This window comes from Solea senegalensis, linkage group LG20, assembly GCF_019176455.1.
Source record: "Solea senegalensis isolate Sse05_10M linkage group LG20, IFAPA_SoseM_1, whole genome shotgun sequence".
Classification (NCBI taxonomy): domain Eukaryota; kingdom Metazoa; phylum Chordata; class Actinopteri; order Pleuronectiformes; family Soleidae; genus Solea; species Solea senegalensis.
Genome location: NC_058039.1, coordinates 8,987,202 through 9,009,066, shown reverse-complemented (window position 1 = coordinate 9,009,066; position 21,865 = coordinate 8,987,202). Strand labels below are relative to the sequence as shown.

The 21,865-nt window shown below is 42.6% G+C and overlaps 2 protein-coding genes across 3 annotated transcripts in view; one reads left to right on the top strand and one right to left on the bottom strand.

Moving 5' to 3' along the window:
* The first annotated feature begins 545 nt into the window (after positions 1 to 545).
* On the top strand, positions 546 to 5,287 carry col9a2 (procollagen, type IX, alpha 2). The gene is made up of 14 exons (XM_044053304.1): positions 546 to 647; positions 928 to 972; positions 1,083 to 1,136; positions 1,227 to 1,280; positions 1,365 to 1,418; positions 1,498 to 1,569; positions 1,948 to 1,983; positions 2,094 to 2,138; positions 2,425 to 2,457; positions 2,548 to 2,694; positions 2,817 to 2,871; positions 3,031 to 3,213; positions 3,297 to 3,374; positions 3,954 to 5,287. The coding sequence occupies exons 1-14, from the start codon at positions 546 to 548 to the stop codon at positions 4,157 to 4,159; spliced, it is 1,164 nt and encodes a 387-aa protein (XP_043909239.1). The 3' UTR covers positions 4,160 to 5,287.
* Positions 5,288 to 6,443: 1,156 nt separating this feature from the next.
* The window catches only part of col16a1 (collagen, type XVI, alpha 1), a 58,260-nt gene continuing 42,838 nt past the window's right edge, over positions 6,444 to 21,865 (bottom strand). For both annotated transcript variants that reach the window (XM_044052445.1, XM_044052446.1), the window contains 28 exons: positions 19,904 to 19,957; positions 19,616 to 19,735; positions 19,377 to 19,412; positions 19,206 to 19,262; positions 18,395 to 18,439; positions 17,668 to 17,712; positions 15,747 to 15,800; positions 15,601 to 15,654; positions 15,427 to 15,480; positions 15,282 to 15,326; positions 15,116 to 15,169; positions 14,988 to 15,023; positions 14,457 to 14,519; positions 14,299 to 14,370; positions 14,070 to 14,123; positions 13,885 to 13,929; positions 12,964 to 13,008; positions 12,786 to 12,839; positions 12,605 to 12,658; positions 12,455 to 12,505; positions 11,990 to 12,079; positions 11,852 to 11,887; positions 11,689 to 11,733; positions 10,298 to 10,492; positions 10,052 to 10,115; positions 9,705 to 9,881; positions 9,183 to 9,260; positions 6,444 to 7,557 (listed from right to left, as the gene is read on the bottom strand). In XM_044052445.1, coding sequence (XP_043908380.1) covers positions 7,364 to 7,557; positions 9,183 to 9,260; positions 9,705 to 9,881; positions 10,052 to 10,115; positions 10,298 to 10,492; positions 11,689 to 11,733; positions 11,852 to 11,887; positions 11,990 to 12,079; positions 12,455 to 12,505; positions 12,605 to 12,658; positions 12,786 to 12,839; positions 12,964 to 13,008; positions 13,885 to 13,929; positions 14,070 to 14,123; positions 14,299 to 14,370; positions 14,457 to 14,519; positions 14,988 to 15,023; positions 15,116 to 15,169; positions 15,282 to 15,326; positions 15,427 to 15,480; positions 15,601 to 15,654; positions 15,747 to 15,800; positions 17,668 to 17,712; positions 18,395 to 18,439; positions 19,206 to 19,262; positions 19,377 to 19,412; positions 19,616 to 19,735; positions 19,904 to 19,957 — 1,971 coding nt within the window. In that variant the 3' untranslated portion in view covers positions 6,444 to 7,363. The remainder of the gene's footprint in view (positions 7,558 to 9,182; positions 9,261 to 9,704; positions 9,882 to 10,051; positions 10,116 to 10,297; positions 10,493 to 11,688; positions 11,734 to 11,851; positions 11,888 to 11,989; positions 12,080 to 12,454; positions 12,506 to 12,604; positions 12,659 to 12,785; positions 12,840 to 12,963; positions 13,009 to 13,884; positions 13,930 to 14,069; positions 14,124 to 14,298; positions 14,371 to 14,456; positions 14,520 to 14,987; positions 15,024 to 15,115; positions 15,170 to 15,281; positions 15,327 to 15,426; positions 15,481 to 15,600; positions 15,655 to 15,746; positions 15,801 to 17,667; positions 17,713 to 18,394; positions 18,440 to 19,205; positions 19,263 to 19,376; positions 19,413 to 19,615; positions 19,736 to 19,903; positions 19,958 to 21,865) is intronic.

Here is a 21,865-nt window from a genome sequence, read left to right as displayed (position 1 = left end):
GTATAGTATGTCGTTCAAAATCGGTGAAAAAACTCATAGTATTTAGTCCGAAATCGATCAAAAATGTCATAGTATAGTATGTCATTCAAAATTGGTCAGAAATGTCATAGTATAGTATGTCGTCCAAAATCGGTCAAAAAAGTCATAGTATAGTATGTCGTCAAAATCGGTCAAAGTATAGTATGCTGTCTCAAATCGGTGAAAAAGTCATAGTAAAGTATGTCGTCCAAAATCGGTCAAAAATGTCATAGTAAAGTATGTCGTCCAAAATCAGTCAAAAATGTCATAGTACAGTATGTCGTCCAAAATCGGTCAAAAATGTCATAGTACAGTATGTCGTCCTAAAGGAAGGGCCCAGAGTGGGCTATAAAAATCTTTCAATTAACCAAATTCATTTAAACATTTGGAAGATTAGTTATTTTGAGCAATATCGAGAATTTGAGATCATTTCAGGATTTTGCTAAATTGTAAGGGCCTTTAAACCAGTGATATTTGCAGAACTATGATATACCATCTCTCTCTCTACACATGCAAGGAGTCTATGCATGGCAATGACCACCACTGCAGCAAGGCTTATTTCTGTCATTATTATCGTGATTGTTGTACCAGACATCCGCTATATAACCACCCACTACTGCACCCACTGTGTAATATCCACATCCATCACTCAAAACCATTTTCAGGTTGCAATATAGAGGTCATACTCCCCCGTATTTCCAACATGCATATTTACACTATAGTAACATGAATTAAGTTCACATGTTATTGTCAGAATTACAACATACAGAGTTATACAAGAGGTTAAAGCCAACAACACTGCAGCCACATAGTTTTCACTTTTTGTACTCGGTACAACCAGGAAGCACAAGATACGGCAACAATAACTTTGACTCTTTGTAATTCTAGTCTTGTCACTTCTCTCTGTAGGGATTGCCTGGCGGTCCTGGGGCTAAAGGTGGACCTGGAGATAAGGTAAGCCTTTTACCAACTCATACCACATCATGTTATATTGAACTCTTTCACTTTTTTACACCTCGTCTAATCAACCCCCCTTCTCTTTTCCACTCTGTCCTTGATGATAGGGAGAGCCTGGACCGCGAGGTCATGTTGGCGCGCAGGGTGCATCTGGACCACTGGTAAACACATTCACGTTCTTTTTTTTGGTCTTTTATACTGCATTTTACCGGGCAACAGCAGTGAGTAATTGTACTTATGCATTCTCCTAGGGTGAACCTGGTCTTCCTGGCGAGCCTGGCATGGAAGGAATACCTGGGCCCAAGGTACAAATGAAGAACTATAACATTAAAACACAAACACGCTGTTTATTTAAGGCACATTTACTGATCTTTCGCTGATTTCTGCAGGGTGACAGAGGCCAGCGGGGACCGACTGGGCCACAGGGAATTGTTGGCAAACCTGTAAGTTGCATTGCATTGTGTGAGCACAAGCTGGTTTCACACTGTGGTTCTAAATCATGTTTCTGCTCTGTACTCACAGGGCAGCAAAGGAGAGAGAGGGCCCATCGGTGTCCCAGGTGCCCAGGGCCTTAGTGGGATCAAGGGAGACAAGGTCAGTGAGTGTGTGTCATGTGCATGAACAAACATGGATTTATTTGTCACACTTTGTGCATCATTGTCTGTACTCAAAGATACCTCAAAGACTTCAGTAACACAGACTAGTACATAGGGGGCAGTGTTCAACCAAGAATGAAAAGTCCCACGAAGCTCTGAATATGAATATGAATATGTCAGTATGCATTGATCAGCCGCGCCATTAAAACCAGTCACCTGTTGAAATGCTGTAGCGTTAATGGAGGCAAACGAGGTATATACACATCCATATCTTCCTCATTTTAGATATACAATCACATCCGTCTCACTTTGTCACTTGCTTGAATGACGATGCGGCATAAACATACATTTACATTATTTTTATTTTTATTTCCAGGGCTTCCAAGGAAAACCTGGCTCAAAGGGAGATGTTGTGAGTGCATATTTTGCTCGGGAAAAAGCCACATCACTCTCATATACCGGCGTCACGCTGACAAAATCTATTTCTCAAGTCATTCTTCTCTCACTCTCTGTCACTTGCAGGGTGACCCCGGCGTTGAGGGATTGGCTGGCGAGAAAGGTGAAAAGGTAAAACTCATTACAGCGCAACCCCCGTCGCTCTCTGGAACTTTTTGGAAGGTTTTTTTTAGGAACCCAAAGAAAGTGAAACTTTCCATCTTTAGATTAAAGCTTGTGGTTCTTAAAGGGCAGCGGCATAGAGTGACGTGTTGCAGAAAATGCTGTGACCATTGAGGAGTTTTAGGCATGCAAATTCCCGTGAATAATCCAGATGGCCGATTATCTATTTACATGACATAGCTCAGCGAGTTGTCAGTGAGGCAGAAATGATGAATATACATATTCTCCTCGACAGGGATTGTCTGGTGAACCTGGGCCTAAAGGACAGGTGAGGATCAAATACTTCTTCCTTCCTTTATTAGCTTCCTTCTTTTAATACCTCGTCTTTCATTGTCTCTCTTTAATGTTCTCCTCACAGCAAGGAATTCGGGGAGACCCTGGATACAATGGGCCCACTGGAGATCCTGGTAAACCAGGGGACCAGGGACCACCAGGACTTCCTGGTCCTAGGGGACTCAATGGAGAGCGAGGAGTACCTGGCATGCCTGGCATAGAGGGGACCTCAGTAAGTGGTCATATGCGTAGTGTATGGATTAGTCATACTACATACTTGCTACATACTATGTCCACGACATATGCATGGACATATGCTGTCTCTTATTAACGCTCAGTGTCTCCTTTTTCCAGGGCCGCGACTCATCTGACCAGCATATTATTGAAGTGGTGTTGAAGATGTTGCAGGGTGAGTTTCCCGACTCGAATATTCACCTTTGATGTCCATGGGGGAGATTAGATTAGATTAGCTCATTTCCCGAAACTGCTTTCATCTCCTGTGCAATCAGTCGCCCTTCATCAGATGTAATTTAATCACAAAACGATGACATTGGCTCCCGGGTTACAGAGAGGCTGGCCGAATTGGCGGCCAAGAGGGACGTGCACGGCGGGGCAGGTGTCATGGGACCTCCAGGGCCCCCGGGAGCTCCAGGTGGACCTGGCCCTCAGGGGCCACATGGTTTGCCAGGTACTCGTGGCATTCCTGGTATGATGGGAGAAGCGGGACAGATTGGAAACACTGGGCTTAAAGGTGAAAACAGAGTATGGTTTTTTTGCATAGTTAAAAGTTGACTATTGTGTAGCGAAAAAACTGACATATGACATCTTCCACAGGGAAGAGAGGAGCAAAGGGAGAGAGAGGAGATCCTGGTAAACCTCACCCAGGAGCACCAGGACCTCCTGGAATACCAGGTAAGAATAAGCAACAACTGGTAAGGACCGGCAGTGAGGTCACCTCAGTGCCAGTCCGCATCAGAACTTCGGTTTGGAAGCCTTGGGATTTGCGACCTCTGCTTTTTTGACAATATCTAAATCTGCCGTGTTTATCATTTATTAAACACAAATTACAAAAGTGAAGATGTCATGAGGTCCTCAGGAAAATGTTTTCATGATGAATCATAGAGTTCCCATCACAACTGATGGGTTTAACTGAGCTCCAACAAACGAGAACACTCGTCCACATTTTAAATGTAATTCTGCCGCATGTAAAAATATAAAACCACCCAAATATATGCCGAACAAAGGTCAGAAATGGGGGGCGTGGAGGACGACATAACTGAAGGACTTGACATTACAGAGCTTGCCACAGGAGAGTTCGCTTCAAGGCATTTAATAAGCACCATTAACTCCAGTCGTTTAACAGATGCTCTTGAACGAGAGCGTAATAAGATTTCAAAGGTAGACCCTAATTCAAACTGTGGGGGGAAAAAAATGCTCTCACAATACTTTGTGCAAAAATACAACACCAAAGAAAACCGTCTCCATCCACAGGTCCTCGCGGTGTGGATGGTGTGGCCCGGGATGGTAAACACGGTGAGAGAGGACCTCAGGGATCAGCCGGAAACAACGGTCTCCCTGGTGCAGTGGGTGCACCAGGTCTGCCGGGCTACTGCGAGGCGGCAATGTGTCTGGCCGCATCTGCATACACCTCGCCGAGACTACAGGAGGCGGGAACAATCAAGGGACCCAGTGTTTAGAGGTGCATCTCTCCACAAGCAGCTCACAGCATCTCCAGGGAGAGAGAGGGAGAGAGAGACGGAGGAAGAAGAGGGGGAGAGAGAGAGAGAGAGAGAGACAACTCTTCTCGGTTGGGGGACAGAAATAGTGACTGGATGTATGGCGTCCCTCTTCCTGAATCTCACAATCATACATTTTTTGACTGGTGGGACATACTTTGATCTTAATCCCCGTAGATCACGATGACAGCAGCAGCTTCCAGCCACACACACACACACATCCTTTCTCCTGTGTTTTTTTTGAGGAGGATGTCAGTCCCATTTACAACATTGAAGCCCGTTTTCCATCAAGTGAAACAGGAACACATTTATCTCGCGTCTCTCTTTGCACCCAGCCATCAGTGTGCTTGAGCCGCGAGAATCCGAAAACTGTGTCACAAAAGACACTTTTACACCAAGGTCACTTTAAATGCTTTTATGTGCGCGGTATTCTGTATTGGAGTTTGTCACCACGCAGCATCACGTCCGATGCCTTAAAGTGTAGGGAAAATAAACCATCACAGCCAAATTCACAGTCAGTACTGTCTTGTAAAATTTAGTATTTTCATCCGTCAGCTTGAGTGATTTACCTCGTGTGTACATTGCGCCCCCGCCCCCCCCACCCCCCGCTCCAAACACACACACACAATCCCTGCCTTTCTACCCTAGTCTCATTTTAGAAACTAACGACTAGCTTTATCTCTTCCTCTTGTTGCCTGGCAACAGCATATCCCAATGGATACTCCCATCTCCCACAATGCAGTGCTGTAAATCTTTGTAAATGTGTGTTGATTATTATGTAGAGGAAAGGGAATGGGTTTTGATATGCACCAACAAAAAAAAAATAAAAATCCCATGTTAATGAATTCAGTGAGTAATAAAAAGTTCCTGCAGAAATAATGACTTTCCCTCAAAATGAATCAGCCACTAGTCCAATTGTGCCTCCTATGCCACTGTCAACTTTCCACAGGGTGTCAGCGATTTAATGACTGATTTATTTTCATCACCAAAAAAAAATATTTATTGTCCTATATAATTATCTGTAAAGAGGGTTTTTGTCTGGCTGTTCAGGTAAACCCAAACAAATAAAAAGGAACCTTTTGTAAAGTCCAATGTTCTTCTGTATCATCTGGGGGAATGCAAATGAATGTCTGTGGTCTGACTCACCTCTTTTTCAGCGCCTTTTCATTTCTCCATTTCCAAACTTGATATCGTATATAAATAAACTCCCGGCGAAGCTGCAGACACTCACGCGCTTTTGTTAACATTATTGGAGTGCCGCCGACGCCGCAAAGTTGCACGACACGAATGAGACCCTTAATGTACGTGACGTGCGTGTTTCTGCGGAAAGAAAACGACAAACACATTTATGCAATTCTGCTTTCAAAAATTATGTTTTTCTTTCACAAATGTTTCATAAAAACAACATATTTAAGACACTTTTCTTTTTCTTTTTTTCTTGCAACAACATTGACGATGAAGGTTGAGTTGATGGATCCACAGATGCACTGCTGAACGGGGCCAACTGGGCACAAAAAAGTGGGCAGCGAGTACATAAGAGACATAAACCATCCATAAAGAAACATAAGAATGCATTAGACAAAACAAAGCATTATAAAAGAACAAAAAAAGAGGCACACAACTGACATTAGCCTGAATGTACCACTGTGTAGGAGGTGGTGGTGGTGGTGGGGGTGGTGGTCTTTACCGCTCTGCGCCCCGGGGGCCCACTGTCTGTACCGTCTCGTCTGTCCATGAAAGAACACTAGTCGAGAGGCGTTCGCGACAACACAGGTCGACAGCGGGAACCACGCGATGTGACAGCCTCTTTGAAGAAGCTCCTTTAAAACCACGGAGGTGGTAAAGACGCATTAATGATTCAAAATGCGAGAGAGACAGATGCAAATGATACCAACCCCCCTACCTCCACCCCCCCCATTTAACATCATTTAAAACCACAAAAGCCATTTGCGACACTTTTATGAACAATTTCTTTGCCCTCGTGTGTGTGAATGATGGGGGGGGTTTGGTGGCCACGCTAAGTATGTTGCATTACAGTACCTGTGGTGAATGGGCTCAATTATTGCTCACATCTTCTTAAACAAGTGCCTGTTGGAGCAGATGGCCATTACGGATTGCTATTTTGGAATAGAAAATGAGATGAGATGTTCAAGAATGGCTGCATTTCCACAAAGACTGCAGTTAAAATGAGCAAAATTGGATTTAGCACAGGAATTACAATAGCCAATATGCTTTTTTTTGTGTGTGTGTGTGTGTGTAAATGCAATTTTCTCCTATAAATACTTTGTCTTTTACCGAGCACATTACTCCTTTATGAAAGCTTATAGACCTTAGAAAAATATCCCTGTGGCATTTCGTGCCGAACAACCACCGACACTGAAAAACTAGCGCCGAGACATGTGTATGCATTTTTATCAAATCCTTTGAAAAAAGTATCAAAAGCCACTATATATATAAATATAAATATATACAAAACAGTCAAAGGGAGTATGAACGCAAGTTTGTGACTTATGCTTCTACAAAACTGGGATACAATTCTAGGGATGTTCTCTTACGAGTCAAATTCAAATATGTATTACACCTCAGGCACTGAGACAGAGAATGCAATGAAATGAATAGGATGTTATCCAAATGGGATTCAGTGACAAAGGAACCGATATGAGAGGTGGGAGCAAAGTGCTACAGTAATTGTGTATTCTCTTCCTACAGCTTTTGGGAAGAGAGAGAGAGAGATGAAAAAACAAAAAGCAAAGGAGGCCAGAATTAATCAAGGAGAAGGAAATACAGATTGTGATTCTTGTCACCTCCCCTGGGTTGTTTGAAAGTGTACAAAAGAAGTGAAACACAGTGAGGAAATAAGAGGCAGTAATACAGCAATAAATTGGCATTCATGGAAGAAAAAAAAAAGAAGAAGAAAAAATGACAATATAAAAATGTACTGCTGGTGTTCTGTCGTTCAGTTCCAGTGGGGCCCTTTAAACAACTAGTGGATCTTTGCTCAGAACTACAGTAAAAAAATCTGTGTGGGTAAAATCTATGCAACTCAACAACAACGGCGACTCATTTATTTCATCAAATTCAGTAACTTTGGATCGTGTTCTTTAGCATTCTGTCTTTTCCCATAGTCTCTTTGCTTCAGTCCCCCCTTCTCCTCTTCTACACCTTCTACCAGGGGCCCTTCATCGGTGGGCCCTTGGGGCTGTACTCTACTTGATGGCTCATACAGTCTCCAGGATTACACCGGCCATCCTTTCCCTTTGAACCGGGCTGACCAGGGGGTCCTGGGATTCCAGGAACGCCCTGCTGGCCAACGGAACCTGGAGATCCCATCTTACCATAACCAGGTGGACCTGGGACACCTGGAATAAAAGAAGAAATAGACATGTCAAAATCGTACTATACCTGCTTTGGTACTTAACTTTTAAGAGACTATATTCAAAAACAATGATTAAATTATGTCATTTTAACACATTCAGAAAGTGAGATCTATACAGATCAGTGTGGCGTTAGGTAGTATGGGTAATATTTTTAATGTCTACTAATAACCCATTTTAAGATTCTCTTGTGGTACTAAGATATTGCATTTACATGGCAAAAAAAAAGGATTTGTGAGGTGACCTTGACTTTATAATCATTTCATCAGTGAGTCCAAGGTAACCTTCATACCGTTGAGATACTGTGCTAGAAAAATGGGGTAGACTGACATGGATGTTTGTCAAAAGTTCTCACAAAACAAAGGCGGGTAATTGTGTGTTAATGATCTTCAGAGACGCAGGAAGGAAGTGTTATTCTAGCTGTTCCTTCTTATCAACCAGCAGTTTCATCAATATTCACATATTCTCTGATGTCAAACTAATCCTTTAAACGTTTATTTAAAGGTCCTGCGTGTAAAATGAAGGTGAAATTGTTTTCTTGAGGCAGACATTTAAGATAAAAAATACTTTGACTTAAGGGTGCAATCACCAATTTTTTTTTAGTTTTCATTACCCCAGAGCTTTACTGGGGGTAATGAAGCATTTTAGCATTCATTTTAGCATAAAGATAAAGACATAAAGGCTCACAGCACTACTGAGCCTTTTATATTTGTATCAAGAGAAAGTTCAGCTCTACATCTGCCGCCATTTTGGACCACCATGTTTTTTTGTTTTTTTTACAGTAGCCCACAATGGACAAACTAAACATACCTTGAGTTTTAATGCTAACTGAAGGCTTCTCCAACAATGAGGTGAGGGAAAGCCAGCAACAACATGTAACTTCACGTGTTGCAAACATGTTACACATTGTACCTTTAAAGACATTAGTTTAGTGTACAATGTAGTCTACAAAGGAATTAGAACTATACACTGCTTTAAAAATAGCAACGAGAGCACTCACTGACAAGTAAGATGATGTTATTATTAATCAGAGGAACATGAGAGAAACATGAAACAAACATTCAATCCTCGTTCAGATAATTTGCTGCGAGTGCGACTGCTGTTTCATCCACAAATGAAATAAACAGTTCCTTGCAAATTGCAGATCCCTAATTTGCTAATTTAGCAAATGCTATCTGAAATGTGTTATGATTGAGGCAGTTCAGATGTTAATTTGGATGATTATTAGTCTGTTCATTTTTATTTAAAATTGGGGGAAAAAAAGAAAAGAAAGAAAGAAAAAAAAAAGAAGACCTTTATTATGCAGGCAATTTTACTAATCAACAACAGTGGAAACTTTCTGACTAATTGGCATCGTTTATGTGATTTAACATTAGCATGGGGTCTAGCAACAGATGCGGCTTGATGCGCGCTCAAAACACTGAAATACAGGCGGATGATTACAGCAGATAAAAGAGAAGACAGAGAAGATTTATTGTGATATGAAAACTCTATTGTAAAATGTGCTAAACATAGCACTTGTTTAGCCGAGGACTTCCCATATTGCTGATTATATAGGTCTACGGTACACGTCCCACTATATGACTTCATAGACTAGTGGGCTTCATTACCTGGTGCTCCTGGCGGTCCCACATCCCCCATCTCTCCAAGACCCTTATCTCCTTTTTCTCCACGTGGTCCATGTACTCCTTCAGGGGGAAAGTCACACCTTTTAGCCACAGCTGACAACAAATCGTGGGCTCATGGGTTTTGACAGTGGCTCACTGCATTTCCAAAAAGTAGTGACATTTTCATATCAGTGCGACCGGCCGTGGCCAGAAAAGTGGCCCCTAAGTTTATGGTATGTACAGTAGACTGTAGACATGTTTTGCTATGGTGAGCATATAGCAACACAACATGCTAACCGGTTTTAGCTTAATGAGTAACAATGATATTATAGTTTCTTCTGATATTCTACAAAGATAACTATCTAATAACACTTGAACCACAGTTTGCGGGGCCAGTTAGCTCTTACACTTCACCCAGCTTCTTATCCTGAACAAGAAGAGACATTATACACCTGCATGTACGCACAAAACAGAGTTGTAGGGTTAAGATGTAGGGGAAAGCGTTGATAAGTTCTAAAGACACACCTGGAGGTCCTTGGGGACCTGATCGGCCTTGTCTGCCAATCTGTCCTGGGAGGCCAGGTGCACCTGGGGCCCCGGGATTACCCGGAGAACCATCTTTCCCTGGAGGCCCGGGCCGACCTGGGGACGCCACCATCTCTACTGGCATCTGCATGCGAGACATGTAGTAGGCCATTCTCTCTGGGGAGAGGGGTAAATATGCAACAGGAAACAAAGGTTTTCTTGGTGACGACAGCTGTGGTCTCCCAGTGGGAGCCATGGAAAAACATCTAAAGGGAAAAGGCGCCTCAAGCTTTGGAAATGGACGGGAAAGACTTGCTCAACAAAACAGAGATGAGCTGCACTCTTACCGTCAAAGATCTTGATGACCTGCTGGCGGATGAAGCCTTTGATGTCGTCATAATTGACTACCGCCTGTGAGAGAGGAGAAATAAGGGAGAAAAACAACATGGCGAAGATTAATCAACGTTGATAATTAGAAAATGAATTATTTACAAGTGCAGCTGGAGCCCGTGAGTGCCTTTGGCCACTGTACTGACTGAGATGATTAAAAGTTACTAATAGCATAGTGAGCGTAACACCGATTGTGTCCTTACGTCATTTCCTGGTGAACCTGGAGGTCCAGGGAGCCCGGGGGTCCCCGCCGAGCCTGGGCTTCCCCTCTCCCCTCTGGGTCCGACTGCTCCAATCATGGGCTGTGCATCCTTGGAGTGGTACCCGCCACCACCAGGAGGCCCTGGGCGGCCTCTCTCGCCTGGAGAACCCCTCTGGCCTGGGGCTCCTGCTTCACCCTGGGACATAACCACAGACCAGTTTAAGTTTAAAAGGGATTTCAGGTATTTCAGATAAAGAAGAATTTGGAATTTGAGCCTCATTATCACGAATTATATAGTACATTTTTAACTTTTTAAAACTCATTATCAATCAATTAATTAATCGCAGAATAGTCTTCTCATGCAATTACAATTTAATTGTATCTTTAATAATGCTTCAAAGTAGTACTTTTTGTAAAACAAAACTGACATTTCTTTTGAAAAAGTAATCATTTTTCTAACAAAACTGCCATTCACCTGACATTTAATCCAGGCCTAACCTTTTTTGATAAAATAGAAAATGAAGTAAAAGTAATGTGCTTATATTTTGGAATATTTTGCTTTTTTGCTAAGGGTTGGGTGACAAAGATACCACAAGTGATGGCTAATTTTATGACACACTGTAAGATCTTTATTAACCCTGTTTTAGAAAAACAAATGACATCTATATCACTTTCCACACCACGGACAGAGCTCATCATTCAGGTTGCGTCAATACACCCTTACAATACAGTGCCGCTACATTAGCGACAGTGATTTATGGGGGACAAAGCAACCCATAATGCACATCTAATGTTTACATGTCAGAGACAGACAGGTGGCTCTTAAAATAGGGAGAATGGATAAGAATGGTGGAGTCCGTTCTTGTCTCTCTCCCCTTCTCCTCTTCTGTGCAGCTAAAACCCTGACAATGCCGTCCTGTCAGCGTGACAAATGGCCTCATCTAGCATCTCCCCTCATGCTTAATAGCATTATGCCAGAGGTAGGCGAATAACTTTATCACTGTATCCACCTATGATACTGTAAGCTGTGTATGAGGCCAGATCCAACAGGCTGTGCAGCCACAGAGGGTGGCACAGGTGGCCTGCTGCCATTTTTTGGCAAAGGGTGACGTGAGGTGAGGATGTAGGAGGGCGTTGGTGGGAGGGGTCGGAGAGTTTGTGAACCGATGACTGTGTTAAGTGCAGGTGCTGAATATGCAGAAATGAGCGAGAACGGGTACGTTCAGCATGGAAGAGCGACAACTAGAGTCTAAAAAAAAAGAGACAACAGCAATCTGTGGAGGCAATGGCTTGCTAATGCTCGTGTTGTTCCCACACACACACACACACACACACACACACACACACACACACACACATGCACAAACCCACTGTATTGTAGTCAGCTTTTACCTTTTGACCAGGCTGCCCATTTTCCCCCGGCTGCCCAGGAGATCCCTGTAAAAATAAACACAGAAATATCCGTGAAGGAATGAAAAACGCACACAAGCCCCATTACTCTTGTCACCGTAATCCTGTACATGAGAAAGAATCCCTGAAAACAGACAGCACTCACATCTTTACCAGCAGCACCATCATTGCCTGGCTCACCCTAAAAGACAAAAATCAAACAAAGTCAGCTCTATCACCAAAGCTAGCATTTTGTTTCATTACATTTTCATTTGCAAATAGACAGATGATAACATGTACAGACCATAATTCCTGGGTGTCCAGGGGGTCCTGGAGGTCCTCCAATTCCTGGAAGTCCCCTGTCACCATCCTTGCCTTTATCTCCTTGTATCCCCTGAAGAAGACAGAAAGAGATTTTTCAAGATACTTGTGAGCAGCAATTGTTGTTTCAATCCCTTGTGTGCTCTCACACAAACACACCCACACACCAACAGTATATAATAGTACTCCCAACACTTTAAGGTACATTAATTTAAAATTGTGAATCTTTATATATTAAGTTATTACCTCCTTACCTTTGGTCATTATTCCCTCTTTTTTTAAGTATGTGCAGCTCCTATATTTATTTACAACAATCAAAACTATCGCTTGCACTTATTAGTTTTTCCTCTGCTGCTAAAACAACCAGTTTTCCTTGTGGCACAGTTAAAGAGAAATCCAATTAACCAAATTTAATCATCCAAGTCTTGTTATAGAGCGTTTCTCTTACCACTCCTGGTGGACCGGGAGGTCCAGGAGGTCCGGCTGCGCCTGTAGATCCCTGATAGGCAAAGAAGTGAACGCACACAATTTAACACACTCCTATGAGACCATTTCACCAGATCAGACGTGCACACGATTAGAAGGGCAGTGAACTTACAACATGGCCTGACGGTCCAGGTCTACCTTGAGCTCCTGGTGTGCCAGGATCACCCTGGAAAGGTCACATATTGACATTCAGACATTGTGAAGGTCACACTGACTCAAACATACACATAGTCTAGCTCGTGTATATCGATCATCTATTATCTACAGAAGAGAGAGATAAAAGAAATACTCACTTCATGACCTGGTCTGCCTGGAGGTCCGGGCGGACCTGAAGGGCCAGCTTCACCCTGGGAGGATGGAAAAGCAATCATAATAGGTTTAATGCAGCTCGGCTTAATGAACAAGTAGCAGCAGTATGTAGACAAACAGACAGACATAATGTGGCAGTGATGCAAAGAGTTGTTGGCGAACCTTCTGTCCAGGGAAGCCAATGTGACCAGTTTTTCCTTTGAATCCCTGAGGAGAGACATCAAAGATCGTGAGATTGGTACCATATCAGAATGTGGCTGCCAGAGAAGAGGCAGACACGTCTTTGAAATCCTAAACCCCTGCTTCTGGGTACAACACACAGTGAGATACAGAGCTCTGGAGAGGAAAGTATATATACACATATATATATATAAAAAAAAGAAATGGAGGGAGGAAGGTACTCCTTTCTACGCTTTCTCTCTCTGTGAGTGTGTGTGTGTCAATATCAGTCCTGTGTTGATATACAAGACTGAGCATTAGAAAGATGTTAGGAGACGATAGGGCGCTAACAATTTTCATACCGATGCCTAATGCAGTTTTCACATAATGGGTGGGGTGAGGGAAATATCACAAAGCCTCAATCCAACCATAAGGACAATCACAGACACACATCGAGAGCACAATCAATCTTTGTATATAGAGAAGAATGGCAAAGAAGTCGATTTGAGTGACTTAGAACGTGGCACGGTTGTCGGCGCCTGACGTTGTTGGACGAAGTATTTCAAAACCTGCAGATCTACTGGGATTTTCACACACAACCCTCTGTGAGGTTTACAGAGATTGGTCATTGGAAAATATACAGGGAGCAGCAGTTCTCTGTGTGAAAAATGGGAGAATGACCACACTGGTGATAGAAAGGCCACATTTATAGTTTCAATTCCAATGTATCTGAAATTTGAACACAATTTTTGTTGCCTAATTAAGATGCCATTGGGAAAAGTAGTGGGCAGCATGTTTTCGTACATGCTGACTAGCATACTGTTTTGTGGTTTGTACTTGTCTCAAGACTTATTTGTGTTATTGTTTGCGCTGGATCGATACGATATCAAATCATTCCTTGTGGATGTTAGAGGTGAAACTCACTGGGATTCCTCTTGGTCCTGCAGGGCCTGGAGGGCCCATCTCTCCCTGACAAGAAAAGAAATAGCCAGGGTTAAAGGTCAACGTTTTATATATACATTTCTTCCACTGTACTCGCAACAGTGCTACTGTGTGGTGTGCTTGGGTTCCGCCTCTGTTTGTGTGGGCACGCCACTGATGTGACTTACCCTTGCCCCTGGTTTACCATCTTTTCCATCCATGCCTTCAATGCCAGGGGGGCCCTTTCAATGGAAATAAAATAAAACAGTGAGGATGAGAATTCTAAACATTATGAAATGAGAGAGAGTGAGAGTGAGAGAGAGCGAGAGAGAGAGAGAGAGAGAGAGAGAGAGAGAGTTCAGACATGTTAAAACGGGTCAAACCTAAGAAGAGCAGTGATAAAAAAAATAGACATACCATCAATCCTGGGGAGCCTGATGAGCCTCGGGGTCCTGTTGGTCCCTGGGACCCTTGTGCACCATCATTGCCCTTTGAAATTGTGAGTTTACAGTCAAGTATATCATCATTTTTGAATGCATAGAAAGTTCAGCGGCAGCTAAATGTTTTGTACTCACTTTTTCACCTTTGACCCCAGGGAGACCTCCGCTGCCAGACTTGCCAGCAGGACCTGGTGGACCCTAAAAACACACAGTGATATACAACCGTAAGCTGTATATGAAAAAAGGGGACGTCTTCTGGTTGCAAAAACAAAGCTTTGGTTTGTTTTTGGGGTTTTTTAAAACTGGGAATTCACAGTTGTCTCCTGCAACTACACTGGCTGTCAATCACACTTTTGTCCACCCATATGTGCCGTGCTTTATCGTCCATTTCCCTCTAAGTGGGGACATAATTGGCAAAACTGACACAATTTGCTACTGGAAAAGAGCTGAAAGTGAAACTCGCAAATGAGACCATTAACTTGGCAGGAAAATGTTTACTGAAATAAATCGCTCATCAATCCATTTAAACTGAGTTCTCAGTCGCCCCTGGTGGCGTCTTTGCAATTTCTACCCCACTTCAAGACTTTTACTTTTCAAATTCTTATATACTGTACATTCAATGTATGTAATGTAATGTGCCACAGAGAAGCTAAAGCATGTACATACAGGTGGTCCTGGGAAGCCTGGAGTTCCTTGGAAACCCTTGAAATAAAAGGAGCAACAAATAAATATCTTAGATATCTTTGCATTTATGATGATCTATCATGTGCATGTACAACATGTGCTGTCCATACCGGTTCACCTTTGCCCCCGGGAGCTCCAGCTGGTCCAGTGTCTCCTTTAATACCCTGCACACACAGAAATGATTCAAATGTGACGCAGTTATTAAACTTTGTTATGACAAATGAAGGAGCCGGAGTCTAAATATTGCCGAGAAGAGAATTCTTATGACACACTGACCGGTGTGCCTGCCTGTCCTTGGTACCCAGGGTTACCAGGAAGTCCCTGCAGAAAAGAAAAGGATGTTTTGGTTAGAAATATTGGACATAGGCTTCACAAGATTCATAATGTATTACATAACGGAGCCAGTGTAGCAGTTGCTTACTGCTTCTCCTTTCTGACCACTGTTTCCTGGGCTCCCACGTTCACCCTTCAGTCCCTGTCAAATAAAATAGCCAGTGAATCAATGTCAACTCACACGTCAGCGTAATCGCCTATGTTCTAGGTAGGTTTTGTTGTCAATCCCGCTGTTATAATGAGGCATCAAGTGTTAACTTACTGGCATTCCAGGTGGTCCCATGGTTCCCGGGTAGCCCGACGTCCCCGGAGAGCCCTGAAGTAAAGATCACACAATCAATCAAACAAGAAAAGCAATTATTTTTCTACATGTTATAATTTCAAGGAAATTGACTGGCAGATAGCTACCTGCTCGCCCTTCAATCCTTGGAGGCCAGGTGACCCTCGCTCACCCTGCTGACCCTGAAGATTGGCGGGAGTGGAGAATGATTAGGAAATAAAAGATGGGATGTGATATGAACGTCAAGAGGAGAAGTCCCCCCTGGTAGAAATGAGCCAAGGACACGGCAAGTCAATATCAGGGAGAGGAAGCGGCTAACTGGCTCGGATCGTGTCCCTCAGGGAAGGTCTACATTTGATTTTGTCACTTTGCTCTCCACCTCTATGAGGCTTCAGGATGGTAATTTAGCTCCGTGATGGTTGTATCCACAGGCTGAAAACTTCGCTCCCAGTTCAATTTGTTGCAATTTTAAAAAGGATCTTGGTTTTCAAATGTTGTTCCGTTACGTTGCTGCAGATTTACGGCACAAAGCTTTCTCTCCCTTAGACTTAAAAAAAAAGGGAACATAACTTCTGCCAAAGCAAACACTTAAAGACTGATCCCACAGTCTAAAAATCTTTATTTCACAGTCCGCTAATTTGAAGTTAATATTAATATTCACACGCGCATCAATCTGTCGCCAAGCAACAGGAGTTGCGAGCGGAAGACGGACGAGCGCTTAATGAAAAGAAAGGGAGAAAAGTTTGAAATGTGCAAAAAACAAAAAACAAGAGAATGTCAGAGGAAATTGAAGATGCCCTCATCATCAGTATTATTGTTTTAACACAGCGGGAGCTGCTGTTTTCTTTTGGAAATAAAAGAAACACAAAAAAGTAATTACTGCTCGAAGATGAGAGACGTGGACGTGCGTCTGAATGTACGAGAAACGCGGCGTTTGAAGAAAACCACTAATTGATCATCGTGAGTGAGTTCACACGACTCAGTATGAGTGATGTGTTCCACAGCAGGTTCATAATTCTCACCTTGTTTTTTTTTGGGGGTGTCTTCACACAAACAGACACAGCGGAAGCTCACACCTGCTACAAGAGTGCTACTAGTCTGCAAATGGATTCCATGCAGTGCTCATGCAGCTCATCCATTTACCAACTCTACGCTGCAGAAACAATAAATCTGTACGGGGAGGAGGGCTCTGTCTGCACTGCAGGCGCTCTCTCCATCACTAAGACAAGGAAGTAATTGAACAACTGGTAAAAGAGACAACCAAATAATTTCCTCATCTGAAATAACATTCATTAAAGAACAATGCAGAGAGGCAGGGGAGGGACGGAGACAAAAGGGCAAAGATAAACAGAAGCAACACTTTGACGCTGAAAGCATGTATGGGGAAATAGGAGAAAAAAAAATGCACATTTACATTAAGTGTAGGCAAGGCGAGCAAAGGCAGCTTTATTTGGGAATAAACACCATGATATTTCAAATTTGGGAGCATTAAAATTGAACAGAACCCATAAAACATATACAGACTAATACGTTAGACTAAACTGTACAACAGTGCAGCATAAAACAATGTCGAGTGCAGAATATGATGTATAGTACAGTACAGTTTGCATATAACATTGTTACCTTTATTCTATTTTATTTAAGTATATGGGAAACAATAACATGAGCCCATTAGATATCAAAATGTGGGGTTGCTGCACTGTTTAGGAGGAGCAGGAGTCAGTTCCCCTGTTGATCAAATGACATTAGTATGATGTCAAAAGACGAGATCTGAATGAGTTTAGTCCGCTTTATTTTGTACCCAGATGCAGATTCTGTGGTGGATCTACTGTATGAATCCAACTGTTGTTTGCATTTGCGCCACTTTGACCAGCATGAAAAAATACCTTAGTATCTTTAGTTTTTACCTAAGAAGATAATGCTCACAGGGGACCTGTAACTAAGCATTTGTACATACTGATGTTATTGACTTGAGTTAAGGATCTGAGCAGTAAAATCCATCATCCATTACTGATTAAAAGGAAATGAAACCGTGTAAATGAGACTTACATGTGAACCAGACGGGCCTGGAGGACCTGGGAAACCGGGAGGTCCCTGTGCACAAGAACACAAATGACAAATGATAACTAAACCTAAGAAAGCTAATCTACACCTCTGGTTAAAGTAAGATTCAACTTATTCCAATTGACTGAGTGCTGCAGCAAGCATCACAGGAAAGCGTGAACGTGTGCCTGTGAGCTTGGATTCATTAGCTTTTTAAGATGTAAATTGTGGTTTTGTTAAGGTTAGGGTTGATGCTTTGTGAAAAAAAAAAAAAAAAGAAGTCAATGCAGGGTCCCTATGAAGTGTGTTGTCACTCAGGCCAGTAGGGGGCTCTGTGGACTCACAGACAGTGAACAACACAAGCTCCTCTCTAGTCTCTCTCTTTGAGTGCGAGAGAGAGAAAGAGAGAGAGAAAAATGCAGTGGTGCTGAACTAAATCCTAATCAAATCTTTTCCCCTCGCAGTAATAATAGCAAGCTATGGTAAGCCTGTGATTGGAATGCTTTTCATACATTGATTCTCATTTCAACATGTTCTATTGATGATGGAGTTTGCAGGGAGGTAGTTTAGGAATTGGTGTCATCAAAGTAACTGAAATCCTCTCGTGAAATCAGCAAACGAGCGTGCCCATAGAGCCCATTTTAAAGTAAAAGTTTACATCGCAACGTTCTCCTCTTCAAATTTGTATTTTCAGTGACACCGTGGTTATCTCTACATTCAGATAGAATCTTACCATGTTTCCTGGTATTCCAGGTTTGCCTCTCTCTCCCGGTGCACCCTGTAGTGAAGATACAGGGAGACAGATGATGAAGAAGTCATTCATTCATTCATTCATCTTCTACCGGGCGCCAATCCCAACTCACATAGGGCGTAAGGCGGGATACACACTGAACAGGTCGCCAGTCCATCGTGGGGCCACACAAAGACAAACAACCATCCACTCTCACACTCACGGTCAATTTGCCTAATTGCCAAATCTGCATGTTTTTGGACTGTGGGAGGAAACCGGACAACCCGGAGACGACCCACGCACACACAGGGAGGACACGCAAACTGACCGGGGGTCAAGAAGTCTGACGTTGTATGAGTTCACAGAGGTTCACATGGGCAGATATGTACCACAACATTAGATCATCAGGCTAAATGGGCCACGTTTTCTTTTACTTAGCTAAACCGTGAAAAATAACTGAAACTACAAAACGCATTTTAAATCACATAACTTATGTCATTAAGTGAGTTACTATACACCAGTTTCTTGTTGTGGCTTATTGGCTGTGCATGAGAAAACACACAGAGATTATTATATTTATATTACCCCTCCCCCTAGTCTCTTTGTTTTCTTAATTATCTTCTTTTTCCCCCTTACTACTATTTAACCTGCATATATAAATAATATATAGTACAAATATCAAGTTTTTACAGTGTTTGTTATTTTCTGTTTCAGTCCAATGCATATCAACCAAATGATATCACCCCAGTGGACTCTGTTGTCTCATCTATTATATTTTACTTTCTGATGCCGGGGGGGTGGGAATAAAACTTACTTGATCTCCTTTTATTCCCGGCGATCCAGGAAGTCCAGGATGTCCAGGTGTTCCCGTCTGCACACATGAGTTCCCAAAGTAAAACACAAAGATTCTGCATGACATCCAATCCACTTTCACAGTACTTGTTTTTGCATGTGTCTACAGAATACGACAACGATCTCAGCTGACCATGGGTTGCGTTGCCTGCTCCTTGTTCTCCGAACACTGCAAGCAGAAAGGAGAATAAGTGATCAAAGAAATGCTCGAACACAAGCCGCCTCAACAAAAATACAATGCAAAAAAACAAGAGGCTGTCGCTGTGCCTCCACCAAAAAACGCCAGCGCTGGCGCTATTAGTCGCATAGATTTGGGGGAGAATCGTATATTGCGGCTGAACATGTTCTGACAAGGAAGTTGCAGTCTCTCACCGTGTCACAGTTGTCCAAGGGAGTTACACCAGGCTTGCCCTGATCTCCCTTTTCACCCTTAGCACCAGCCAGGCCTGGCACCCCGGGCGACCCAGGGGAACAGCTCCCATCACAGTTTTCCTGTGTTTTAGAAAAAAAAGGACATAAACAAAACACACATGCATGCACACAAATACTCAGTGTAAGGATGTATTATATGATGTATATACAGTAAATGCACAAACAGGTAGAACATCATCCCCAGGACAAAAGCAACAGCTTATCTCTAAATATCTCTGCTAAACTTACATCTCCATCTCCTCCAGTGGAGTCTTGAGGCAGCTGGTGTGGCCCAGTGGGAGTCTACAAAAGGGGTTAGGGAAATGGAAAGTTAATTAATGTTAATTATAGAACTTTATGATTAATTCAAAGAAAATAATTACGGGGAAACCCGCTTGATGATAGTCGGCCGCGGACTAAATTGGAGAAACAGATTCAAGGTTCCATGAGTTGCAGTGAATTTCTTTCTTCTTGAATGAGCTACAGGATTTCTCAATGTCCTCTCACTCGAATAAGACGAAATGAATAAAGGCCTTTGTTTCTTCCCATTAATTAGAGACGTCTCTCTCTCTCTTTTTTTTTTTATTACAAAATATGATTAGGTACGTGTTGTAATTCCTGGACTTTCTATTTCCTGATAATATTCCATCTAACAATTCATTAAAAAAATAGAAGAATATTTCTCAGTGTGAAATATCAAAATCAAAAATGCTTTAAAAACAGAAAGTCACATGAACACTATGAAGAAAATATAAAACTTCTACTTTCCATTGAAATGCATCAGGCGTCACACCGAGAAAGCAAAACAGACAGAAACAACTGGTTCTGTCTGCTCAGACAGCACATAAACAAACACGGAGAGTCACGCCACAACAGCGCTATGCTGTCTATTTATAGTACCGAGATAAAACTGCTGGGTCCACATGTCCAATCATATTTACTGTGAAAGGCGCTCCGGCGCCTATCAAAACAGTGGGACCCCTCTCCACTGTCGATAGCACCTGGCTTGGTTTCAAAGTCATTACAAATCCATTTGACATTGTTCAAACTGGAGCCATTATATAGAAAGGCCATTTTACGCTGCCGTTATACGGACTAGAGCAAGGCCTTGTGTATTAATAGACTTCATCAAAAAGACTATAATTATGACGCCATTCGGTGATGCAGGTTTTTCCAAGGTCAGGACGACGCTTGGGCTACCATGAGTGACTCCTGCCACTCTCAGTGACCATGCTACAAGATAGAACGAATTTCTATCGCACCCAACAACAAGCGCCCAACAACGAGCGCCATACTTCACAAAGTCTAAATTCCTGGGTTTCAACTGACAACCTTCAGAGCGAAAGAAGCCTCTTGGATGTTGAGGTGAAACGTCTTCAGGAAGACAAGTCCAGTTTCCTACTGATCCAGTGACTTTTGGAGAACTACAACTGAGATGAATGAGGATCTACAGTGATATCAAGGCATCACAAAGTTTATCCAGTGGAGTGACAGAAGGCACAGACTGTTCCACAGCAGTCAAACCTGTTAGGGCAGGAAAGGGGCTATTTAACAATTAAGACTTTACTGTATCAAAAGATAACAGCGTCCAAAATTGAAACTAAAACCTTTTTGACTGCCCCCTGGTGGCCTAACCACAGCATGATCAGTGTCAGCAGACGGAAAAGTGGTCCAAAGTCCAAAAATATACACACCAAATATTTTACAGAGATGGTTCTAGTTATTTAAGGCATCACTTATCAATGCACTGTACGTACATTCAAGTATCCATGTTGCAGACTTGTTGAGCATGTGTACCAGTGAGACTTTAATCTCTACTCCAAGATCCGGACTGCAGTCCACATATGTCTCAAATCTGATCCACTCATCCACTGTCCCTTTCCGTCTCGTTTCCTGCATTAATCTGCTACTTAATTCTTGCGCTGAAGGCTTAGTTCCGCTTTGAGCTCTGGCTACAGATCAGCTGCCACGTTTCCCCTGATAGAATGATGTCACACTGTCAATACTGACAACTTCACCAGACTCCACCTCATCTTACCACGTTGGCCTCGCACCGACTCCCCCGAAAACCTTTGTCCACAATGTCACAAGACAACAGTGCTGAAACTCTGATGATGTTTCATTTAGTTTCATCGCTTAGTGGTCATAAAAAAATGTAGGCCTACGCAAAGGCCTCGTGTCCACTTCAACAGGTTTCCATAAGTGAACACC